The following is a 25,768-nucleotide window of genomic DNA, read 5'->3' on the forward strand; positions in this document are numbered from 1 at the left end:
TGGCTAACAAGTGTTTATAACTCCGGCTCCAGGGGGCTCAGTCAGACCCATTTATGTGCACACCTACCCCCAGCCCTTCCCCACAATTAAAATATTTTTTTTTTTTAGATTTTTTTTTTTTAATATCTTATGTATGTGAGTATACTGTTGCTCTCTTCAGACACACCAGAAGAGGACACTGGATTCCATTAAGATGGTTGTGGGCCACCATGTGGTTGCTGGGAATTAAACTCAAGGACTTCTAGAAGAGCAGTCAATGCTCCTAACTGCTGAGCCTTCTCTCCAGCCCAATAAAAATAATTTTTTTTAAAAAAAATCTACTTTCAGTAAATAAATCAGTGTCAGGATCAGATTTGCTATATTAACAAACTCTGGGTTTGCCAGTTTAGTTATTAGAATGCCTAACCTGTGTGTAAAAATGTACAAGTTGGTAATACTGTTATATTTGAAAGACTGCACACAATTTGGTGCTGTGCTAGCTATGTGGTAAATGTTTAAACTATCATTACTACAACCCTAAGATCCTAGAACATATAAGATGGACAAAAATGTTCAAATGGATGAAACAGACTAGATTATTATATATTTGAAGACATAAAAAAAAAAAACCAAGCAAAAGCAATTGAAACAATCTTAGGACAGCAGAAACATGGAAATTCAGTAAATATATTTAAGAGAATGGGAGGACACAGCTGATTATGAGTAACAAAGTTTGACAACAAAACAAACGAAGCCATTATACAAAACGTGCTGGCTTCACAAAAATAGAATAAGGTCTTATCAGGTGTGGTGACACATGACTTGAATCCCAGCACTTGGAGGCAGAGGCCTGCAACCTCTGTGAGTTCTAGACCAGCCTAGTCTATAGAATAAGCCCCAGGACAAAAAAACAAAAACAAAAACAAAAACAAAAAACAAAAACAAAAACAAAACCCTCTGAACTATGAACACTATAGAGATGGTTTTAATGACATTATTATGAAGTCTTATCAACACTGAATTAGAATGCTGGTTCAGCCCAGAAACACTGCACACATATAAAATCCTTGCAGCAGCCGTCCACACATTCCAGCTCACTGAACTAAAACTGAACATGACAAGTATCAGCAATCCTGTCTCCTATTAGTAAAGAAATATCAAATTTTAAGAAGAAACATTTCCAAGGGCTTTTGCACAATTCATGTATTACAGCTGTTTGTCTAAAGACAACTCATGCTTCGGTTTGCCATTTTCTTTTGTACATATTGATATTTCCCAATGCAGACAGTGTTGTGTCCAAAGTATAAAGCAGTGTCAAGAGTATCAGAGCAGATGATGTCCATGTGTAGTGCTAACCCTGAAGGGCAGGACATCTGCTGAGACACAGCTTTACTGAAAAAGTTAATTTTAATAGTCAAAACCTGTAAGAGGAAATAAACCCCTTAATGTACAAGAACTTTAATGATAACCAGAGCATCAGTAATAGAGACATGATCAGATCACTTTCAAATTTAGCTTTATCATCCCAGGACATACTACCAAGGAAGAAAAGACATGGTATATATGCCTCACCAGAGTACCTCTAGTTATGCTAATCAGAACCCAAAGGTAATATATTGTTTGTAAACAGGATAAAGAATAGTACTTCCTAACACTGCTGTCAAACTCTTTTTGTTGTTTTTCTTTGAGACAGGGTCTCATTGTGTAACGATGGCTGACTTAGAACTAATTATATAGACCAGGCTGGCCTTCAATTCAGGGAGATCCTCAGCCTCTGCATCCTGAGTGCTGGGATTTAAAGGACACCATACTCAGCCAAATTCTTTGCTTTGAGACACAATTTTGCTATATAGCCCAGGCTGGACTTGAAGTCTTAATCTTTCTCCTTCCAAGCCCACTGCTGAGATTGGAGACATGTTCTACCATGCCTAGTTTGCAGAAATCATTCACGCTTTGTTTTGCAGTTTTGATGATTAAACTGAGGGCCTGAACCATGCCCGGCAAGTGCCCCACTACAGAGTTATGTTCCCAGCCTAAGCCTAAACTATGGCACTCATGTCATGCTCAGGATACTCAGCTTTGCCATTTCAGATAGTATATATATCACAAGTAAGGAAAACTCCTACTTAAAGTCTCTACTATGTAACACACATACACACACACACACACACACACACACACACACACACCACACATACAGAGCAACTATCTTCTAAACTCTTCTGATCATTGGATATTAACAACGGTGTGTATTTTTTTTCGTCATAAGAATTTGACAGATTTATTTAGAATTGTTATAAAGGTGAACTGCTGTTTTGCTCATTGAAGCACTCTGACGTTCATTAATACTTTTTTTTGCCTCATCTTTATATTAAAATTTCCCACACAAATGGCAATATCTGACAATATCTGATTTCTGTCCCTTAATTTTCTACTTGCCAATTGTACTTAGGTATCTTTAAACTCCATGGGGAAAATTATCTAACACTGAGAATAACTAATAATTGGAAGAGAGAAAAACAGACTGAAAAAGAATCATCTCCAATCATAGTAGATTTTTAAGCAGTTTACCACATGTGTGGCCTGCTAACTGTTACAACACTTGGCCTGAAAAGCATGAAGGTTGGTATCTTCAAAAGGGCAACAAGACAGGCCTCACCTGCCTCCTGCAGAGCATTTCTACATTATATAGAAGACTCTTACATATTAGAAGTATATATCTGAAACTCTAAGGAATTTCTTGCACCAGAGGTTGTAGGGAATGTCTAAATTTGAAGTTCAACAGACTTCTGATTGCATCTAATTTCAGAGTACCATAGAAACAGGCTTGTATTCGTTACATTTCCTCACCCTTCTAACAGAGGGCATACTCCTGAAAACAGATTTTGTAGTCACTAGGAGATTTGTGGGGCAGTCTTATTTGCACAAAGCCACTGTAGAGAAACCTCCTTATACTCCTCAGTTAGAGATTGGCAAGCAAGAGGCAGCTCTGGCTTTAAAGAGTGAAGGTGGTGTTGGCAAGTTCTGTTGGTTATACTCAACTAGCCAGTCATACCTATCATCTCCATTGTACAGAACCAAATGATTGTTCTCCCTCTCTTCCTCTATCCCTCTCTACTGATGAACTTCAAGTCTGGACAATTTTCTTATCAGTGAGACTTTATAGGTTTCTAATGACCTCAGACTGACTCATGAGTTTGTTGTTATCCTTATGTATGTCTAACAGACTCCTGAGTGAGACCTTATTTGCAGATCTCTGCTATTGGTTCCAGATTGAAAATTAGGTAAGAAATGAGAGTAACAGGTAAGAAGCAGAGTGACTCTATAACTCACCATTTTGACAGCAGTTCTCCCCAAGTTTCCAGAATTTTTTCTGCACACTCTTTGGATACATCTCCAAATCCACTCAAGAGAGGTTCATCATTATCTATAATAAGCCAAAAAAAAAGAAAAGAAAGAAAAAGAACAGAACATGGGAATATAAAAGGCAAATGTAAACACTTATTGGGAACATAAAGCTATAATATATGTTCTTAGTATTTATGCACAATGTGAATAATCCTATCTCAGGTACAATGCTTTTATAACCTGTTTAATTTTCTCTCTCTCTCTTTTTTTTTTTTTTTGGTTTTTCGACACAGGGTTTCTCTGTGTAACCTGGGCTGTCCTGGAACTCACTCTGTAGACCAGGCTGGCCTCGAACTCAGAAATCCACCTGCCTCTGCCTCCCAAGTGCTGGGATTAAAGGCATGTGCCACCACCGCCCGGCTTAATTTTCTCTTGATTTTTATTTATATGTCTTTATTATGTCGATTATAGAAAAGTCATCAACCAATAAAATACAGAACTCAAAATGTGAAATGTTCTCTTTTTTCAAAGTAAGCAGTTTCATGTACAAAAACATGTAACAGTTTTGTCTAAAATAGTAAAGAACAAAACTAGTCACCCATGAGTCTAGTAAAGGAGTGTGGTACGTGGTGGAATGATGGTTTTATTGAATCATCTCTCATTTTTGTGTTTCTAGCTCACTTTCCCAATTTTTACCTTTATGTGTCTGAAAATGCTATAATGATATTTAATGCTTTGCACACTAATTTAAAAAAAATAACAAATTATGACATGTATATAAGGTAAATGAATACAAATGTTTGTATTTATGACGATATAAAAGATAAAGAGTTAAATCATCAGTATGATCTGTTAAAAACACCAAACAAATGGAGCATAATCAAGATATTAATATCACTGCTTGAGTGAATTATCACTAGTATTTTTTCTGGTCTTTAATGACATTATGACTTAATTTACAGATGTTCTATAGAATGACATTAAGTTAGAATAGAAAACAAAATGTTAATAAGAACAAAATGAATACTTTAAAATTCAAGTAATGAAAATTAAGAATATATAGGGAACTAGAGAGATGGCTCAGAGGTGAAGAACAGTAACTTCTCTTTCAGAGAACCCGGATTTAGTTTCCAACACCCATATGTGACTCACAACCACCTGTAAATCCAATTGCAAGGGATCTGAAGCCCTCTTCTATTCTTGGACACCAGGAATGTACCTGATGCACAGATATATATGCAGGCAAAATACCCATAAGATAAAATACCCATTAAGATAAATAATAAAATTAATTTCAATTTAAGTAATCAGAATTTAGAGACTATAAAATATGTAAGTGGTAAAGAAAATGACAGTGAGGGCTAAGGACATAGCTCAGTGACAGACAAACGGGTCCTGATGCATTTTTAATGGTTTGCTATATGCAGCATTAGGATTATGCTGTTTCACTGCTTTATTGGGCAGGTATATACCTAGAAATGACTGTTCCAAGTTAAAAACCATTATTTTCAAGGATTTAGTAATTTTCTGACCAACTGTCTTTTCAAACAGTTATAAAAATTTACATTCTCACTAACTGGGTATAACAGTGCTTATCCTCTTATGTCTTCACTAAGCAAAACTGTGAGGACAGCATTACCATGTACTCCTTCTACAGAGAGTATTGCCACAAAGCAGCAACTTTAAAATTGAGCTCATAAATCTTTGACACCTATTATTAAACTTTCTACGTTGTTGGCATTTTGGATATTTTCATAGTTTTGATGTGAGACAAGGGGAAGACAGGCTGAATATAAATGAAATATTTCTATATGTAAATAATGAAGAGCAGAAAAAACTGAAGACACTAAGGATAATTTCCCCCAAATTCATTAGTATGCCAGGATGATACTACTTTGTAATTTCTCATTCATTAAAACATCCACCACATACAATCTGTAATGGAAGACATGGGCTGGGTGTCCCTGGTGAATCTAATTATACAATGACATCTCTGTAATGTCAAGAAAAGTTTATATTTCACATGGTGTGGTAAGTCCTTCAGAAGCAGTAGAAAGATCTATCTTCCACAATTTTTCCCTACTGCTCTCAACCAACAAAAGAACACACTTGGTTTGCACTCACTGATAAGTGGGTATTAGCCAAAAAGCTCGGAATACCCAAGATATAAATCAAAGACCACAAAAAGCTCAAGGAGAAGGAAGATCAAAGTGTGGGTGCTTCGGTCCTTCTTAGAAGCAGGAACGAATTACTCACGGGAGCAAATATGGAGACAAAATGTGGAGCAGAGACTGAAGGAAAGGCCATCCAGAGACTGCCCCACTTGGGGATCCATCCCATATACAGTCACCAAATCCAGACAGTATTGTGGATGCCAAGAAGTGCTTGCTGACAGGAGCCTGATATAGCTGTCTCCTGAGAGGCTCTGCTGGAGCCCAAAAAACACAGAGGTGGATGATCACAGCCAACCACTGAACCGAGCAGGGGGTCCCCAATGGAGAAGTTAGAGAAAGGACTGAGGGAGCTGAAAGGGCTTGCAACCCCATAGGAAGAACAACAATATCAACCAACCAGACACCCACTAGAGCTCCCAGGGACTAAACTACCAACCAAAGTGTACACGTGGAGGGACCCATGGCTCCAGCCACATATGTAGCAGAGGAAGGCTTTGTCAGGCTTCAATGGGAGGAGAGGCCCTTGGTTCTGTGAAGGCTCAATACCCCAGTGTAGGGGAATGCCAGGGTGGGGAGACAGGAGTGGGTGGGTGAGGGGACACCTTCACAGAAGGGGAATGGGATGGGATAGGGAGTCTCAGTGGGTGGAGGGGGACCAGGAAAAGGGATTAATATTTGAAATGTAAATTAAAAAAAGAAAAAAGACAGGAAGGAAGAAAGGAAGGAAGGAAGGAAAGAAGGAAGGAAGGAAGGAAAGGAAGGAAAGAAGGAAGACCGACCACAATTTGGACCACAATTTGAAATGGTTTGGCAGGGGAATGCCGAAGTGCATCAGACTTTAAAAAGAGGAACTGGGCCTTTATGCACATCAATGATTTATGAGAGCCAACTGTAGAAGATGATAACAGACTTCAGCTCAGATTCAAAGCACACACATTCAGATTCACATTATGACTGCCAATTTCTATCTATGTAGTCTATGGCAAGTTTACGTATCTCTGATTCTATTTCTTTATATGAAAAATGAGGACAACAATAATCTATTCTTCAGGCTTACGAGAATCAGGCACTTTGGTACCATACAATAAGCATTTAATCATTAAAAATGAATAGTCCTAAAAACTAACCATAAGGTGATTAATCTCAAGACTGTAGGACTTATATAAAGAGAGAGAGAGAGAGAGAGAGAGAGAGAGAGAGAGAGAGAGAGAGAGAGAGAGAGAGGGAGGGAGGGAGGGAGGGAGGGAGGGAGGGAGGGGGAGAGAACACTATAAAGTCATGGCTTATTATCATCTTGAAAAAGCACACATAATCATGGATATTTATCTTCTTTAACTTAGTTAATCATTTCTTATACCTCTTTATTTTTGTTAATGTGACTGATTTGCCAGAAACGTTCAAGGCAGCCTACTTATCTCTACGGAGTTTTGCACTTTCAATCCCAGCTCAAAACAACTCCTAGGATGTCCCACAAACTCTCCAAAATGAAAAAAACAAATCTGACGAGCATCGTGTGAATTTCACAGATACAGACTCAAAGGACTCTATCATCATATTAAAAATGAAGCCCTTCTACTGCTATGACAACCACCGTGAAATGCTCTTTTTCCTGTGCCAGAAACTTCTAGCTCCTACTTCCTTATAGCACCTTAAAATAGTGACCAAAAGATTATAAAATCTCATTTTCCAAATCTGACTACGAGTATCTTAAAGAATGCCCGAATGTGGCCTGGTGTGATGGCTCACTGAGTAAGGTGCTTATTGTTAAGCCTGTTGATCTCAAGGTAATCTCTGTAACCCACAGAGTAAAAGACAAGAACAGATTCCTGTCAAGTTGTCCTGACCCTAATCGGTACACTGTGGTGCAAGTAAAAACCATACACACAAAAATAAATGCTGGGGAGGGGGTAACGTATGGCAACTTCAACTATTTTCTAGAATCTCCTAGTTGCTTGTCTATGAGAGACTCTGGTAAGTGCTTCACTGAGTTCCAACACCACATCCTACTGCCAGCCCCTGATGAAGATGAAGTTGGAGCAGTATGCACAACCGTCCCTATAAGTAAACCAACCTCTCTACACTTACCGTCTTCTTCATCATCTTCTGGAGGAGAGGGGATCATGGAGCTCTGGGATCCAGACTGTGGCAGGCGAACTGAAGGACTGGCTGTAGTTTTCCTCCTCTCTCTCTCTGACTCACTTTCCAAACACACAACTTCATATAAAGTGTCAGCATTATTCTTTTTCTCCTTCTGCTTTATCTTGATGACAAAAAAAAAAAGGTATTATGTAGCAAACTTCTTTGTTTTAATTATCATTTTTAGCTTTGTATTGGGTACAAGAATAAATGGTGTTTTCTTGAATTCCACACTAAATGTAATCTTTATCAAGTAGAAAAGCATAAGTTAAAGGCCTGGCATGGTAGTAGACACTTTTAATCCCAGCACATGGGAATCAGAAGCAGGCAGATGTCTGTGAGTTCAAAGCCAGACAGTCTACATAGAGACCTTGTCTCTAAAACAAAAAAATACAAACGAAAAACCCAAACTCTTAAGAAAATTGAACATTTTAAGTGATATTGCAGTTTTGTAGTTTTATCTGTCATTAAAATAAATCATCAAATATTTAATCACCAGTATTTAATCAATGTGAAAGTCAATTGTCCAGTGTCTTTCCAATAAATTTTAGGTGTCTTTTCAGGTTTCCCACTTATCAAAATTGTAGATACATTCCAAAAGTTTAGCACTAAGAAAATCCATTCTTTCTTTTGCTTAGTTCAAACAGTATACAAAAGATTTTCTTAACTCCAAACCTGGGTAGGAGGACAGTAGGTAGAGATGAACAGCAGGAAAGACATCAATAAAATTCCCAACAATTTTTCCCAAGTAATCTCAACCTACACTCTGGTTTTTACTTTTAGACAAGCACCATAAACAATGCATATGGGCCTAATTAAAAAAAGTAGACACACATACAATTTTGTCAGCATAATACACATTTTGAGCACCTTAATATTCCCATTATTGCCAGTTGGAGAGCATGGGAGAGATGAAGGCTGCAAGAAGTACAAGAAAGGATGCTGAAGGCACAGAAAGGTGCAGAGCATAGCAGATGGATGGTGGAGGACAAGGATATCTACAAGGTACAGGAACACCAGAGTAGACTTTACCATCCCGATCTCTACTTCGCTTTTCATTAAAAGCATTACTCCACTCCAATCTTAGGAGTAAGGCCAAGATGATAGCAATGTGTCCTTTCATATCATCCTGAAGTGCAATTTAATATATGAGTCTTAGCCTAAAGGCTGCATTAAGCATCTCCACCAGTAGAGGCCAAGCATAACCACAGAATAAGCACAACAAAACCTTGCCAATCCAGACCACAGAATATCTGATTAGTTTAGCAACTGCTTCTAGAGTTGCTTAGTTTTCTAGACAAATATAAGACAAATATATTTGTCTCTAACCCAGCTGCTTATTATTAGTAAAGGACTCTGGCTCCATGAAGTTACAAAGTGGGCTACAGGTTTGTGTCTAGGAGAATAATTTCTTTCGGATAGAAAAGATGACTCAAAGGTTACCTACCTATAGCATAATAATCTTAGTAATTCCCCCACCACCTCAGACAGGGTTTCTCCATGTAGCTTTGGCTGTCCTGGAACTCACTATGTAGACCAGGCTGGCCTCAAACTTAAGAGATCTGTCTACCTCTGTCTCCTGAATGCTAGGATTAAATTCAAGGCTGCATCACCATTGTGTGATCTTATTCTAATAGCTTTTGATTTTTTGTTTTTTAATAGAAGAAACAAATAGGCCCAAGTTCTTAAGTACTTAGTCTTATCTTCTTTATGATTAGTGAACTAAATTAAAATCCTTGATTTACATTAAATTAACTAAATTGTTAAATTTAATTTACATTAAATTTAACTAAATTAAAATCCTTGATATACATTCATCCCTATACTGAAAACAGCATGACAGGAAAATACTATTTAAATATTTTGATGTAAGTTTGTTAAATTACTTAAAAACAAACAAGACTAGTTCCACAGAGGCACCTAGATATTCTCGTGACGACCTGATTATCTAGCCTGAGTCTGATTTTTCGTTGCCAGCTTTTCTTTTGGGATGCCAACTGATAGCTGGGTAACAGCCACGTCACCCAATGGGTACCACATTGTCTTCGACTGTACCCACAGACACCCCACTGGGTTGTCTACTGAAAAACCTCAAATCTCTAAAATTAACGACTGATTTGGCCTTCCAAATTGATACACCTCTGCAATAAGGTCTGGATTCGATACCCTCTAGATAATGGACTAAAGTAGCCACTTAATGGCATGCTAGACCCAATCATTTTAAGGGGTCTTAACACATACTGCCAGCAGTCTGGTAAATGGAAACAAATCCCCTATGTTCGATCATTTATCTACCTTCCATGTGTTCCGCCTGTTCCCCACCCCAGGTTCTCTTAGCCATGAAACCTCCTCAACCCCACACCTCTTTCTAATTTTTCTTAATTAAACCCAAAATGGGGGAATTGCTGAGACTCTAGCAGATGTCTGCAGGTTTACATCAGACCAGCTAGACTTGCTTCTCCACATGCGCAATCACCTGCACAAAGGGCTTGGCTACCTGAGCATGCAAGGGAGGCATTCCCTCTCTGCCTGGGACCTGTAAAGTGAGTGCTAGCGGTGCCTTCCACTACAAAAACAACTAACATGAATGTTGCTGTGATATGGGACATGCTTGCTTTACCTTGCCCACTGCAAACTCTAGCCACCAGAGACACTGGGCAGCAACTTCTGGCACGAGCAGGAAGTCCCACCCTGCTGCCGCTGCCACCTAACCCTCCACCAGCCATACAATACAGCTTTCTTATTCTGGTCCTAGCCAAATGTTTCTTTGCTAATACAAAAATGTGCTTTTCTCTACCTACACAACCCGCCAAAGTTACTTAAGACAGGATAGGAAAGGCTCTGTCTTGATAGATTTTTACTACTGCTATTATTCTATTCAGTTACAACCAATCCTTATGGCTCTCAATCTTGTCAGAAGTCTGCTGATAGTAGTTTTTAAGCTTATGGCTCACAGAATTCCCAAAGCCTCTAATAGTTGACCCAAGATGGTTTCAGAAGACTTGGACACCAGACACCTAGAAGATACAGCCTGGATTGTATGTGATGATATAGTCACTAACAAACGCAGTGGGCTAGACTGGATGCTCTGAGTCAAATGACTTAGCTAAGTCAAATCAAGGTAGGTCATTTCTCATGTCACATGTATCCATTCCACAGAAAAAAGCCCTGTATCTTCTGCGCTTGGAAGCCAAACTGACTTCACCCAAGAGACTATGGAGACCATGGGAACTGTTGGCTAGTGGACTCTGTCATTTTTAAAAAATAATATACAACTGGTAGATTATTGTTTACTCTTACTCAGACTTCTGACTACACTGACAGCTAAGCTTTTGCAGATATTATGTTACCTCATTACCTAAACTGAGTTACTATCAAATAAATGCTTCAAATTTTCTCTTCTTGGTATGCCACTGTCCTAATATTATTTGAGTTCCTATAAACTTGCCTAACTCTAATAAAACATTCCACTATACGATCCAACAAAGGCTCATCTTAAAGACTGCTCATATTGTTAACTCATGCTGTTATCTCTTTTGTAAACTTATAAGCTACAGGAAACCCACTCAGATCTACCTCTCATGGACCAAATAGACGCCATCCAGATCTCGTCAAGTCCAGGCACACCCAAAACAGCTCCAGAGAAACAACCTCCAGATGCTCCATCTCCTGTCACACACACAGCTGCTTCTACTGGACCTGTTCCTTCTGACCTATCCTCAGATGGCTAGCTCCATAGACCCTGGACATCAGGAAACAGCCAGTTCTCCTAAGACCGGACAAACATCCTCCATACCCATTCTTCCAGGTTCCCCCTAAAGACACGTCACCCCCAATGCCAGCAGGAAGTAGCCAGATAACACGATGACCCTATTCCTGCTTCACTGTCACCTCTTTCTAATTTTTCTTTTTTAATGAAACCAAAATGGGGGAATGTTAGTATTCTGTCTAAACTCCACCTCCACAGTTACCTGGCAACAGCCAGGTAGGCGTGCTCACTATAAAAGGGGCTGCTTGCCTCTCTTACTCTTTTACTCTCTTTCCTCTAGCTTCTCCTCAATCTTCCTCCCTTCCCTTCCCCCTCTCTCCACGTGATCATGGACGGCCTCCACTTCTCTCCTCTCTCCTCTTTCTCCATCATCTTCTCCTGTTTCTCTCCCTACCTTTGCCCTCTGCCCTGAATAAACCCCCTCCCCTTTGGAAAGAATAAATAAATAAATAAAAAAAAATAAAAACCTCTCTCTGAATTTTCTATAGTCAAAAGCATTGGAATTTACATATTGCAATACATATTTTTATAAATATTCAGTAATTTAAATATGTAAGTTTCTAAACTGTTGTACATTCAAATATATGCAAACAATTAACAAAATATGAATTATATAAAATATAAAAATTATACACACACACACACACACACACACACACACACACACACGTGTGTGTGTGTGTGTATAAAAATCAATCTAATAGGACAAAGGTAGAACAGACATGAATAAGTAAAGACATCCCTATTCCTGGGTAAGATGACAGACATCTCCTTAATAGAAGCAACAGCAACTTGTCCCAGAGCTAAACTAGTGGATTTTAATGTTTATCTGAAAAACAAATAGAGTATCTAGGAAAGCCCATAAACACAAGAGTATCTGCTGAATGAAAGTTGCCCTACCTAATACAAAGACATAAGGTCTTTTACACCAAGGCTGTACTAAATTGACCAAGAAGTAAAAACTTCAAAGAAGCCCAAACACACATGAAAACTGAATAAAGGGAGCACTACAAACTATTGAATAGTGTAATAGTTAATGAATTTCATGTGGACAACTAGATGGCCCTTGGGAGAAAAAGTCAGACTCACATTTTACTGTACAGAGGATTACTACACTAATAAGTCAGTGATCTAGAAACATCATGACAATAGGAAAGTGTGAAAAGTATTTTTAACTTTCCAATTTTGATGCTAAATTCAGAAGCTTTGAAGAAAAACTTGATAAATTCAACTGTGTAAAAAGAAACTATGTGGCAAACTCCAAAAGAATCACTAAAACTAAAGTGAAAAAGACTAGTAAAAATGGGGGAAATACCATATCTAAAGGGGTTGACCTAATTAATACATAAATAACCTATAATCCCCAGCACATAGAAGGCAGAGAAGGCAGAGTTTACCCTGGTTTGAGACACACAAATGAAGAGGAAAAATAACTAAATGATGTTAATAGGAAATATACAAAAAAAGGGAAAGTTATTATTTCACATGATAAAATGTTTGCCATCATTGATCAAAAGATAAAACTTTCCATAGTTATCACTGTACCACCTAAATTCTTAAGTGTACCAACAATCTCCTGACAGGGTTTTAGAGAAACAGATTCTCTAGCCTTAGACTTGGCCAATCTTTAAGGTGACAATGTCAATGAAAGAAAATGTGGCAAACGGAACAAAATCTCAAACACTGGTGATTCCACTAAAAGGAAACATTATAAAATATACTTTCTTTTTCTTAAAAATAATTCATTTTTTAAAGTTACATGTGTGTGTGTGTACAGTATATAAATGTGTCTTATGTGTGTGTGGTGTGTATGTGTGGTGTATATGTGCTATATCCATGTATCATGTCTGCGGTGCATTTGTATGTACACACATGCACAGACCCAGAAAGGGGTGCTGGATTCCCAGAACTCGAGTTACGGATTGTTGTATGGTTGTAGCTGCCATATGGGTGCTGGGGAGTGCACATGGGTCCTCTGCAAGAACAATACATGTTCTTAACCATGGAGCCATCTTTTTGGCGCAGCAGGCCATGCGGTCCTTGACTTCAATATAACAGGAAATCCCAAGAAAAAAATACAATATCAGGGGAGTTATTTTATGTCCACTAACACAAGACTGACAAACCAGAACTTTAGTTAAAGAAATTTTTAAACAAGTTTGTACTAAAAACATAATGCAATTAGTTTTTATTTATTGCCTCTTACTCCAGATACTTTTTAAAAATTTCATGCATATAAAGTGACTGAGAGTCCAGAGGAGGGTGCTGGATCCCCTGAAACTGGAGTTGCAGATAGTTGTAAGTCACCATGTGAGTACTAGGAATCGAACTCAAATCCTCTCGAAGTGCAGACAGTACTCTTAAGCACTGAGACATTTCTCTAGAATCACTGTAGACACTTTAAGAATTATTCCCCTTACTCCCTAAATGTGCAATAATGCTTGAGAGCTGGTTTGATTCCCTAGGCGCTGTCCTCCCATACAATAAACATGTGTTGGTAGTGTGGCACAGCCTTTATTTCCCAACACTCAGTAAACTGAGGCAGATAGGATTGTGGGTTTGAGGCTGACCTCAAATGAATAAGGCTTTCTAAACGGGTAAATGATTAAGTGTTAAACAATGTTCTCATTTTACAACAGAGTTTTCTGGTTTTGTCACATTACAAGACGTTCCATATTTTGTCTCAACTAAAATGCAAAGAATATGCAATCCAAACTTTACAGACCTTTTCATTAATCTCACAGTAATAGTATGAGGGTGATTCTATTATTGTGGCTAACTCAGAATTCAGTAAAAAGAGCCAAAGTTGAAGAAAGGTGTTCAAAGTCATAAAGCAAGCTACTGCTTAAACCTAGGTTGTTGATCTTATGCTAATCTCTGGTTCCTGTGGAAACACAGACAATGCTGGAAAGAAAGAAATCCTATTACAACTCTGCTTGTTTCTGTCTAAATACACTCATCAGAACTAATTGGATACTGTAGTGGTTTGAATATGCTTGGCCCAGCTAGTGGCACTATTTGGAGGTATGGCCTTGTTGAGTAGATGTGGCCTTATTGGAAGAAGTGTCCCACTGTGGGAGTAGGCTTTGAGACCCTCCTTCTAGCTGAAGATGCCAGTCTTCTTTTTATCTTCAGAACAAAGTGTTGAACTCTCAACTCCTCCTGTGCCATGCTTGCCTGGAAGCTGCCATGATCCTGCCTTAATAATAATGGACTGAAACTCTGAACCTGTAAGCTAGGCCCAATTAAATGTCCTTTAAGAACTGTCTTGGTCATGGTGTCTGTTCACAGAAGTAAAGCCCAAACTAAGACAGATATAATAGATTCAACATTTATATTGATAGGGCAATGTACACCCAAGTAAACACATATAAAACTTTAATTTAAATTTTGTAAAACAGAAAGTCAAAGTTACCAGTATATAAACTCAATTCAACAAATACTGAAATGAATACTAATTACTGATGTTGGGATCAAACAAGTAAGACTTATCCTAAGTATTGCCGTTTTGTTTTCAGACTCCATTTTGATCATAGGGTGAAATTAAGTTCAAGTTTCCAGGCTTTAGAAGAGCGTTCCAGATGACTAGCCCCTCCTTATTCTTATTTTGTTCCCCAAACATAATGATTGTTCCTAACAATGAAACGACAAATGATTTTGATTGATAAAAAACTCTAATTTGGGGCTGGAGAGATGGCTCAGCAGTTAAGAGCACTGACTGTTCTAGAGGTCCTGAGTTCAATTCCCAGCAACTACACGGTGGCTCACAACCATCTGTAATAGAATTTGATGCCCTATTCCGGTGTGTCTGGAGAGAGTAACTGTGTATTCATACATAAAATAAACCTTAAAACAAAACAAAACTGTAATTTGGCACAGATATTTGTGGGTTCTGAGCTTAAAATACTGTTATATAGTGGGTCACGGCCCCAAGGGTCACAGTTTGGCTCCCAAGTCTGTTCTGTGGCCCTGATAGACCAGTAGGGGACTGAGTACAACACATATTTGTCATCTGCTTAAACACTTACTAAGATGAATGTTCAAAATGCAGTCAGCTCCCAAGTTTGTGCTCTTGTCCCAGACTCCTAAGTTTTTGCTGTCTAATTCAAATAAAGATCTTCATTGCTAGGCTCTTGTGACTGCTTGGATTGTTTTCGATTTTTCAGACCCCAACACTGAGAACCACTATGTTCTAAGCCCTTAGGATAAATCAGTGAATAGTGCCTTAGTAGAGATTATAAAGTGGCCAAGAAACATAAGAGTAAATATACTATATGATATATACTATACCATAAAAAATGACAGCTAGTTATATATATGTCATATCATACACAAACACACATGCACACACGTACTTGCTCTCTTGTACTAAATGGGGAGGGAAGAAGGATGGAGAGATGAGCATTATCCAGTAGAATCCAGAGAAAAGTATTCCAAGAAGGAGTAGTTGATAAGAAACAGCTGAAGACTGAGTCCTTAAAAATGTACCTAGTGCAGACTGTGCCAGGAAAAGGAAGAGAAAAACTTATTTGTGGGACCTAGGAGGCAGTACATCAGTAGCAGTCTGATAAGGATTTTGGATTGGGAAAAAAAAAAAAAGAAAGAAAGAGTAAGTTTTGGCTCTTAACAAATAAGGATAAAGGGTTTGGAGTAAAAAATAGAAAATATGATCTGACCTAAAGCAGACATGTTTAGAACAGGTCATAGGGGACAAACATAGAAACAGAGAGATGACGAAAAAGTTTATCAGCATGACATAGGTGAGCAATGATGGCAATGAATTCAGGTGCAAAGAAGTAGTCAGACTTAGGATACGCCTTGAAAGTAAACAGAGTTTCCTCAAACAATGGAAATGGGGGCAAAAGGAATAAGAGAGTAAAATCCTTGGTCTAAGAAACTATTTAATAATAGCCATAAACTGCAAGACTAAAGGCAGGCAGGTAAGTATAGCCTTTGAGGGTGGGGTAGGTCTGAGATGTCTTAGAAATGAAGAGAGGAGTAGGTATTTAAGGAGAAAGAAGAGATCACCTATGTCAAATGCTGCAGAAAGGTAAAAGGCGATGAGAACTCAGATTAGCAATTGAGGTCAACTAGGACCATGACATTTTCCAGGAATGTGGCTACACAGGAAAGAGGTGGGGCTAATGCTGAGGGTCAGTGGTAGAGTAATTGCTCAATAAGAAGAATAAAGGAGGGTGAAGGAAGAAAAGGAAAAGAAATAAGGAAGAAGAAACAATGGGGGTAGGGACAAGGAGACAACAGCTTTGGCAGAAGTAGCCATGAAGAGATAAAAAAATTAAGCATTAGTATATGGTAGGAAAACTGAGAGCCAAGGAAAGCTAAAGAACACAATACATTTTAGTTACTGCCATCACAGAAAAGACAGAGCAGTTGACTCCTATAAAAGTTAACTGCCATCTAAAAAAAACCAAGAACACAACAGAATCTCAACCGCCAGAAATAATTAATCTGAAATTACAAAACAGACAAATCAAGATGAAGATGTTACTCACAGTTCTTTAAGGATCATTCAATGATTTTGAAGCTACAGTATATTATGCTCAACTGTATCAAAGAAAAGCTGCTAAAAAGAATAACAACAAAAATTTCAGGAGAGAACAAAAAACACTAAAGCAAAAGAAAAGCACACTAAAGAATTAGCTGGACATTCCAGAAATGAAAAATGAAAATATAAAAATAAAAACCAAAACAAAACAAAAACTCTAAACAAACAAACAAAAAAACCCCAAAACTAACAGACATAGTAGTAGACTGAAAAAGTAAAAAGAACCTTACGTTCAGTGTAAATACCATATTGAATGAAATGAAATAAAGGTATGTTTGTATAAAGACGTAGGAGAACACTCTTTTATCAGATCCAAAACTTGAGGAACGCTAAATGTTCTTCAGGATGAGGTCAGGCTATAAAGAACCCTGGAGTTTTAGAAAAGATGAAGATTATCCAATGTGAACAAAACTTAAGAGACGATTTCCCTTCTTAATACACTAAGAAGGCATATGGCTGTTTGACAGCTCTAACAATGAACCATCAACCAGTCTCAGGTGTGACCCTCCTGTCTTGTCCTCTTGGCACCCTGGTGAAGTACCTGCTTCAGTTTTAGAAAGAAGTTTTCAGTAGTGCTCCGTTTGCTGAAGGGCCAGAATAACCTTTCATTAGGTGAGCACACTCGAACTTTTGTCTCCAGAAGAAATCGAACAGGTTCTTGTACTTCAGTTATCACCAAATCCACAGCTGTTGTCATGAACAGAACTTTATCTAGAGAGAGAGAAACAAGAAAGAGAAAAGAGATGAAAATATATTTGTTCATGTAGTCAGTTAAGTAACTGCTCTTAATATAAGTATTCAAGATATCTTAAGGTCAACCATAAAAGTCCTGTCAGTAAACCAGACAAGTAACTGAAAGAATTTTCCACTGAGAATTCTGAGTCTAGGTAGGATCCCCGAGGTAGGATTAGAAGCAGCGGTATAGCAGTAGAAAACATATAGTCAGGCTGTCTGCAAAAGTGCTCTAAGTCTCTTAGTAACTTTTACAAATACTGTTAATTCTCAAGTCCTAAATGTGGTTAATAATAACTTTTGAAAACAAAAACAAAAACAGGTTGTCACTATTGTGACCTAGAACTCACAGAGATCTGCCTGCCTCAGCCTCCAGAGTTCTCTACCATACCCAGCAGGGCTTCTCATTCTTTAGAGCTTTCTGATTATATCCTTTATCCACTTATACATAACATAACAGCTGAAGAGAAACAGCATTCAGTAAAACAGTTGCACATAGTGTCATACTTTCAAGATAGAATACTAAAGGCCATTCAGGAGGCAAAAACTGTTTTGGGTTTTTGTCTTGTTTTTTCCCTCCCTCCCTCCTTTTATTTATTTTTTTACTTAACAAAATCTACCTGCCTTTGCCTCCTGAGTGTTATGACTAAAGGTTTGTAACACCACGCTTGGATGAGAAAAGTTGTTTATGCAGTATTCAGTAGGCGACTTAGAAAAATATTCCTACAGAAACTATCTTTGAAGCAACCTAAGAAACAGCTATGATTCTCTTTGTGGGACTGAACTATGGCAGACTGACTTTTCTCTCCTATATAATCCTTTTGAATTTTTAACCATATATGCGGGGTTTATCTCTACAAAACTAAATTTTAGAAGTCTACTTATAAGAAATAAGAGAGGCCAGCAATGATGGCTCAGGAGGAAAAGGTGCCTGCCACCTAGCCTGATGACCTGAATTCAATTCCCAGAATGATACTGAAGAAGAGGACCAACTCTCACTGACCTCCACATACACCCTGGCTAACACTCCCCTCCCCAACACACACACACACACACACACACAATGAAAAAAGGAAAGTGAAAAAGCAAGAGAGGAGAAGAAAAGGAAAATGAACAAATAATCAAAAACTTTATTGTTTTTAAGTTAAATTTAGTAAGAAACTCATAAATTATTCAAATTATTTGTTTCACCAAGATTTCCTAACTAAAAAAAAAAAAATGTGTATGAGGTAAGCTTGGTCTATCAGGCTTTGAGGCAAATAAGTAAGTAAGCGAATCTGAGATAAGTAAGTTTCAGGACAGCAAGGGCTACACATAGACCATGTCTTAAAATCCCAAATCCCAAACTAAAAAGTATCAGTATGATCTCAGGGCTCTAGTGGCAGTTCAGTGGTTAAGAGGACTTGCTGTTCTTTTGGAAGACACAAGTTTAATTCCCAGCACCCACACTGAAACATAATTATCTGTAACTGCAGTTTCAAGAGATTTGACCCACTCTTCTGATCTCTGTTGGCACCAGGCATGAAGGTGTTGTACAGCCATACATGTAGCCAAAACATTCATACATATAAAATAAAAATGAATAAGTCCTAAAAAAAAATTCTGCACTACCTTTAGGAGTTTCTTCATTCACAACTTGAAAATGTGGGGATTTTGGATTCCAGCTTCCAGTAATAACATATGACTTTCCATCTGAACTTTTGCCCATAGATTCCTAAAGAAAAGAGTAAACATAAATCTTAACACCGAAGTCAACTAACCCTCATCTTGAGGCTTTTAAAAACTAGGAGTTCAAAATACATAACTTTAATAAGGATTGTACTGATAACGGAAGTCTCCAAAATATATACTGAAAGCATACAGGAATCTACAGTCCAGCAAAGACTATGTTTCAAGTTACCCACAATAACTGCTGTGGTCTTTTTCACATTCCACACTGTTGTAGAGTTCTATGCTAGGAAAGAAGAGGATGACATGTCTCAAAATCAATGAAGACGGAGTGATTAGAAAACTGATTTGACATGTATCAGAAAAACCAGCGGTTGCAAGCAAGTTTTACTAATTGCAGACCACCTGAAAATGACTAAATAGACTGGGTCCCTGTGAAAAGTCCAAATGACCATGTTTATCCCAAATTAACCAACTACCTCCTGTAATAGCTTCAACTTTGAAGGTATTTATGAAGCTCTAGTGTACTGACATTAATGGTATCTGTTCTGATTCAAGGGACTACTTATGCTACAAAAGCATAAAACTAGACTATTGCATTTGCCTCTGCAACCATCGACTTAAAAGCTTCTTTAGGATGCCAGCATACTCATTCCAGAGGAGAGAATACAATGAGTTGTTTGCCTTCCTTCCAAGTTCATCACTGCAGATACAGTAATTACTCACACTTGAAACTGCTTGGCCTTCTCTGGATGAAACAGCAAACCATTAATGAAATCTGAATGGCCCTCTAAAACCTTATATTCATTTTTATCTTGATGATCTGAAATAAATAAACCTAATTTTCATATTAGCAACTGAAGTACAAAATTTGATTAGTGGAGGACATGATTCAAGGCCAGTTTCTGGACTCCTACGCTATTAATAATGACCCTAAGATGAAATAATTTATAGTGTTTAATATTCAATTCTTTCCATGTCTTTTCTTCCGGACATGTCAACAGCCAAATAAATACAGCCACTGTAGTCAATTAGATTTACTGATTCTCTAGTATCAAAGGTATCATTCACTACTACATGCACCATCCATAGTACAGACAGCTTTTCATGTGGCATCCTGCTTTGTATTTTATGTTGAAACTCAAAAGACAACAAAACAGCCTTCTACTGAACAGTATTATGAAACAGAGAAGGCACTGATGTATGTTGCCTTGAATAAAGCTGCTCAATTATTAAAGATTTGTTTAAAGGCAGAGAGAGGAGCATGTGAATGACTATAGTTAAGATTAACATATCAATTATTTGCATAACTGGTCCTAAAGTTATGTATAAGATAAATGTAGGCTGGGCGGTGGTGGCGCACGCCTTTAATCCCAGCACTTGGGAGGCAGAGGCAGGCGGATTTCTGAGTTTGAGGCCAGCCTGGTCTACAGAGTGAGTTCCAGGACAGCCAGGGCTACACAGAGAAACCCTGTCTCAAAATCCAAAAAAAAAAAAAAGAAATAGTTTAAGATAAATGTATATAAATCATTGGTGAAATCTATAATTTTTAGTTTTGCAAATAATGGTTTTCATATACTAGCAATAATAATATCTCCTACTACTTGCATTATATTTTTATTTCCTTTTTTTAAATTTGATTTTTTTTAAAAATAAGGTCTTACTGTGTGATTGCCTCTACCTCCCAAGGGATATTATAGGCATATTCTACAATTACTCCTACTTGGGTTTTGCTGTTGTTTTATTTTGATTTTTCGAGACAGTGTGTCTCTGTATAGTCCTGGCTGTCCTGGAACTCACTCTGTATAGACCAGGCTGGCCTCGAACTCAGCGATCTGCCTGCCTTTGCTTCCCAAGTTCTTGGATTAAATGCATGTGCCACTGTGCCTGGGTCCTACTTGTAAAATAAAGGACATAACAGTTTGACTCTTATATCAATCCTACCTAGTAAGTAAACATAAAATATTATTCCCACTACACAGGTCAGGACACCAAGGCTGACCTACACATTTAAGGTTAGATTTGTAAATCCCATGTCAGGAATAAGAAAATTCCTTTATCTCTGTGCAATGCTTTATTGCTTACATAAACACTTTTATATGTGTTTATATATATGACATGTTTTGAGTCTAATGTGATAAAAGTAAATCAATATACTAACAAAATAGAAATAGTTTACAGACTTCTAATAAAAACCAACCACAATCAAAAGAATCCACAACAACAAAAAAAACTCACCAAATCCAACAAGTGCATATCACTATTTCGGACATCTTTTCCTGGGCTAAGGAGAAGACCAAAGCACCTGTTTTTTTAAAAAAAAAAAAAAAAAAAACCAACTGATATAAACTTGTCATAAAACTAACAACAGAACTTAAAACCAATAATGTCATAATAATCATCATCTTTACCTGAGCTGAGCAAATTTTGTCTTTTTATTATCACATACTAGAGATCAACAGTATTAACTAAAGATTTATGAGAGTGATTTCAACAATAAGAAACACTACAATAAGCACAAAAGAGTTACCAAGAGGTCGATATATTTTGAAAGTAAAATTTTAATATGGTCTATGACTATTCTATTAGGCAGATAAAAACAAAACTCATATTTAAGCTAAACGTAAAGAAAAAAGTTTACCTTTCAATGGCAAGTTCTTTATTAGCTGTTTGCTGCACACAGATGACAATCTTCTTATCAATTCCTTGGCGAAGTTTAAAGCATTGCCTGTCCTTGTCTTTGGGAACAGCACTGTAAGAAGATCAACATATTTCATTAATGTTGGTAACAATTATCTTGTCAGATACGATGATAACAAAGACCTTAAATTTCTGATTCTTTCCTTTGGTTTACAAGTAATAGCAAAAAAGAAAATAGAACTGAATGTGAAAAACAGGATGAAAAAAAAATGTGATCAATTTATTATGGCCTAGCCATGACAAGTTAGTATTCTTAGGTAGTGCTGACCTTATGCTATTAATACTAATATTATTGTTATTAAAACAAGAAAAGGAAGAAATAAATACCAGCTTAATAAAGATTAAAAAGCCACTTTACAAAAATAATCACCAAATGTCCCATATACGCTCTAGCTCTAGGGGTACTTTTCTCAAAGGTGACAGTGTTAGAGGTGACCACCCATTATGTAGCAAGTCTTATCACTTTAAAACACTAACTTAATGGCAACAGAACTATTGGTGGATAAAATAATGAATAGCTGAAAACTGTTATGTATTTATCACTTAGATATACCTTGAAGTGCATGTGCATTTGTGTTATTTGCCAATCTAATTTTCTGTAACACTTTCATTACATAGCAAAGGAATCTACAAATGATAAAATGTTCAAAGAAAAATTTTAGACTCCAAATTGTTAAATATTTCTGGCAGACAGGCCTCATTTTCAGCTGTCCTTATGTATCTCATTTAAAAAAATATATATATATATATTTATATTTATTTATGTATATAGTGTTCTGCCTGTATGTATGCCTGCATGTCAGAAGAGGGCACCAGATCTCATTATAGATGGTTGTGAGCCACCAGATGGTTGCTGTAAACTGAACTTAGGACCTTTGGAATAGCAGAGATCTTAAGCTTCTGTGGCATCTCTCAAGCCGATACCTTAGTCTCCTATGGTCTAAGGATAGTTAAGGATAAGTCAACACAATCTCTCTCAGCAGGTTGAAACAATGATGAGCTGAGTAAGATACAACTCAGATGGACAGTGCTTGCCTAATATGCCTTGGGCTCAATCTCAGTGCCACATAACAATACAATTCAGTAAAAGTCACCTAATGCAGAACCATTTGGTCTGCATTAATAAGAAACAAAGTGTAAAGTGTAATTAGTGGGAGTCCACTCATTGAACACTGGAGGCCAATTTGTATTTCTTGTCCTGTAACTATGTTACTTTTATATTTAATCCTCACCGTATACCTTAAAAACACATGGTGAAGACTTAACCTTGGGAAGCTGAGGCACAATTTTATCTGGTCGAGTTGCTTGTAAGGTTAAACGAGACCAAACCAATCAATCAAGCAGGCAGGTAAACAGCCAGGCAACCAACCAGAACCAATCATTTTGAAAGTTTCTCAGGAGTAAATTTTTACAAGTTGCTTGGCAATTATAACAATATAAGACTGATTTCTTTTTTCTAGTAATAAAACTGGCCACCAGATGGCGTTGCAATTCCAAAGAGACACCAGTTTTAGACAAAACTAGTCAGCTACTATTCTTTTTACTGGAAAGTGATTTTTAGAGATCACAGATTTTCTCATAATTTGATTTTACTTATTATTAATTATGACCACTCATTTTATGATATGAGCTATATGGGAAAAAAATCCAGTCATCTTGCAAAATAGTTCAATTTTAGACACAAAGGATTTGCGTATAGCCACTGCATTTTACAAATAAGGAAATTATAGACTGGAGAGGTAAAGGGACTTCAAAATGGCCACACTGTTAAAAGTAGCAGCAATTAAACAAAAATCTTAATTTTTATTTCAGGGTCCTTCCTATTATTCAAAGTAATATTTTACTTAAAAAACCAAACCAGCCAGGCATGGCAGCTCAGACTTATCTCAGTCCCTGGGAAGCTAAGACTAGAGGGCTACTATGAATTTGAGGCAGATCTGAGCGTCATTCTGAGGTGGGTTTTGTTTTTTTTTTTGGGGGGGGGTCCCCATAGATTTTTCAAGACAGGCTTTCTGTGATTAGCTCTGAATGGCTTAGAAGTCACTCTGTAGACAGGGCTGTTAGGCTGGCCTCAAATTCACAAACACACAGAATCACCTGCTTCTACCTCTCAAGTACTACCTTATATAGTTCTGAGCCCGGCCTGGGCTACACAATGATTTCCATTTTCATAGGATAAATGAATGAATTACTAAAATGAAGTGAGATGAACACCAAACTTAGTTACTTTTAACTATATATAAAAGGCTCAGCTTGGGACAAAGCCCATTATTTGTCCTTCTTATGTGTTCAGATAAACTTTAATGGTAAAACTGGATGTCAAAACCTGTAAGATCTTTAAATAAAAACCAGGCAACCAAATCAACAACAACAACAAGACACATTGTGCTGGATAGTTTCATGTCAACCTGACACGAGTTGAAGTTGCATGAAGAAACTTCAATTAAGAAAATGGCTCTATAAAATCTGCTCTAGGCAAGCCTGTAGAACATTTTCTTTAGAGATTTATGGGAAAGGGTACAGCCCATTGTGGGTGGTGTCATCCTTGGGCTGGTGGTCCTGGGTTCTATAAGAAAGCAGGCTGAGTAAGCATGAGGAGCAAGCTAGTAAGCAGCACCCCTCCATGGCCTCCGCATCAGCTCCTGCCTCTAGGTACCTGGCCTGTTTGAGTTCCTGTCCTGACTTCCTCCAGGGATAAACTGTGATATGGAAGGGTAAGCTGAAAAACCCTTTCCTCCCCAAGTTGTTTTGTTCACTAGAGCAACAAATATAGCTATAGTTGTAGTGTACTTAATTTTGACCATCTTGGGCCATAATTTTTATCAGCTGTCAGTCAACCATTCTGACTTAAAATAATACAGTAAAAGATACTCATAAGATGAACTTTTTTTAATGCTTTAAACATTTAGCCAGGCAGTGGTGGTACATGCCTTTAATCCCAGCATATGGGAGGAAGAGGCAGGTAGATCTCTGTGAGTTTGAGGCCAGCCTGGACTACAAGAAAAACTCTGTCTCTAAAAGCCAAAAAAAAAAAAAAAAAAAAAAAAGTAAAATAGATTATAAATCTTTCTTTTTTCCCTTTATTACTGCCATCAACTTACTGCCTGTAGAAGTAATCATTTTAAGTATCAAATGTATGTAGTCTGACCTAGTTTCTTCTGTACCACAAATAATAGTGTACTAAAATTCAGCAAAATAAGTAATTCAAGATGCTCTACCTAAAATAACCTTTACCATCATCTTCTTTTATTTCTAAAGACACAGAGAAGGTAAAGATGTCGCTGTCAGGAGTCTGTGGTGCAGTTGTGGCTGAGAGTGGGGTCTGCTTGGCAGAACGGCGGAAGGCGGTGGCAAAACTGTAAAGTATCCGGCTTACCTATAAGCAGACACGTCAGGAAAGTGGCTGTTATCATAAGACAGAAAACACTCTCCCGCCAGTGACTTGCAAAAGAGTTTGCTGCTAGACTTCCTTTACATGAAACAAGCAAAATCAACTTTTAGGGATACAGCTCAGAATAGCAGCTGGTGTTTTTTGTGTGTGGGGTTAAGGGAGGGATTATTCTCCAATGCTGGGCATGCTCTGTCTCTTGATCTGGGCAGTGGTAGAATCTCATGCAGGCTGCCACTGAGGAGGTCTGCGCTTACGCAGAGTCCTTTTTGGGATCAATGAGATGATGCAGCAGTTGAAGGCACTTT

General features: G+C 37.6%; 1 protein-coding gene across 2 annotated transcripts in view; it reads right to left on the reverse strand.

Annotated features, from left to right (window-relative positions):
• Positions 1-25,768, reverse strand: part of Rabgap1 (RAB GTPase activating protein 1) — a 125,369-nt gene that overhangs the window by 68,629 nt on the left and 30,972 nt on the right. For both annotated transcript variants that reach the window (XM_028754651.1, XM_028754650.1), the window contains exons 6-12: positions 25,291-25,448; positions 22,014-22,124; positions 21,611-21,677; positions 19,316-19,418; positions 17,514-17,683; positions 7,587-7,761; positions 3,313-3,406 (exon numbers count right to left, since the gene is read on the reverse strand). In XM_028754651.1, the coding sequence (XP_028610484.1) occupies positions 3,313-3,406; positions 7,587-7,761; positions 17,514-17,683; positions 19,316-19,418; positions 21,611-21,677; positions 22,014-22,124; positions 25,291-25,448 (878 nt within the window). The remainder of the gene's footprint in view (positions 1-3,312; positions 3,407-7,586; positions 7,762-17,513; positions 17,684-19,315; positions 19,419-21,610; positions 21,678-22,013; positions 22,125-25,290; positions 25,449-25,768) is intronic.

This window comes from Grammomys surdaster, unplaced genomic scaffold, assembly GCF_004785775.1.
Source record: "Grammomys surdaster isolate TR1022 unplaced genomic scaffold, NIH_TR_1.0 126035, whole genome shotgun sequence".
Taxonomy (NCBI): Eukaryota; Metazoa; Chordata; class Mammalia; order Rodentia; family Muridae; genus Grammomys; species Grammomys surdaster.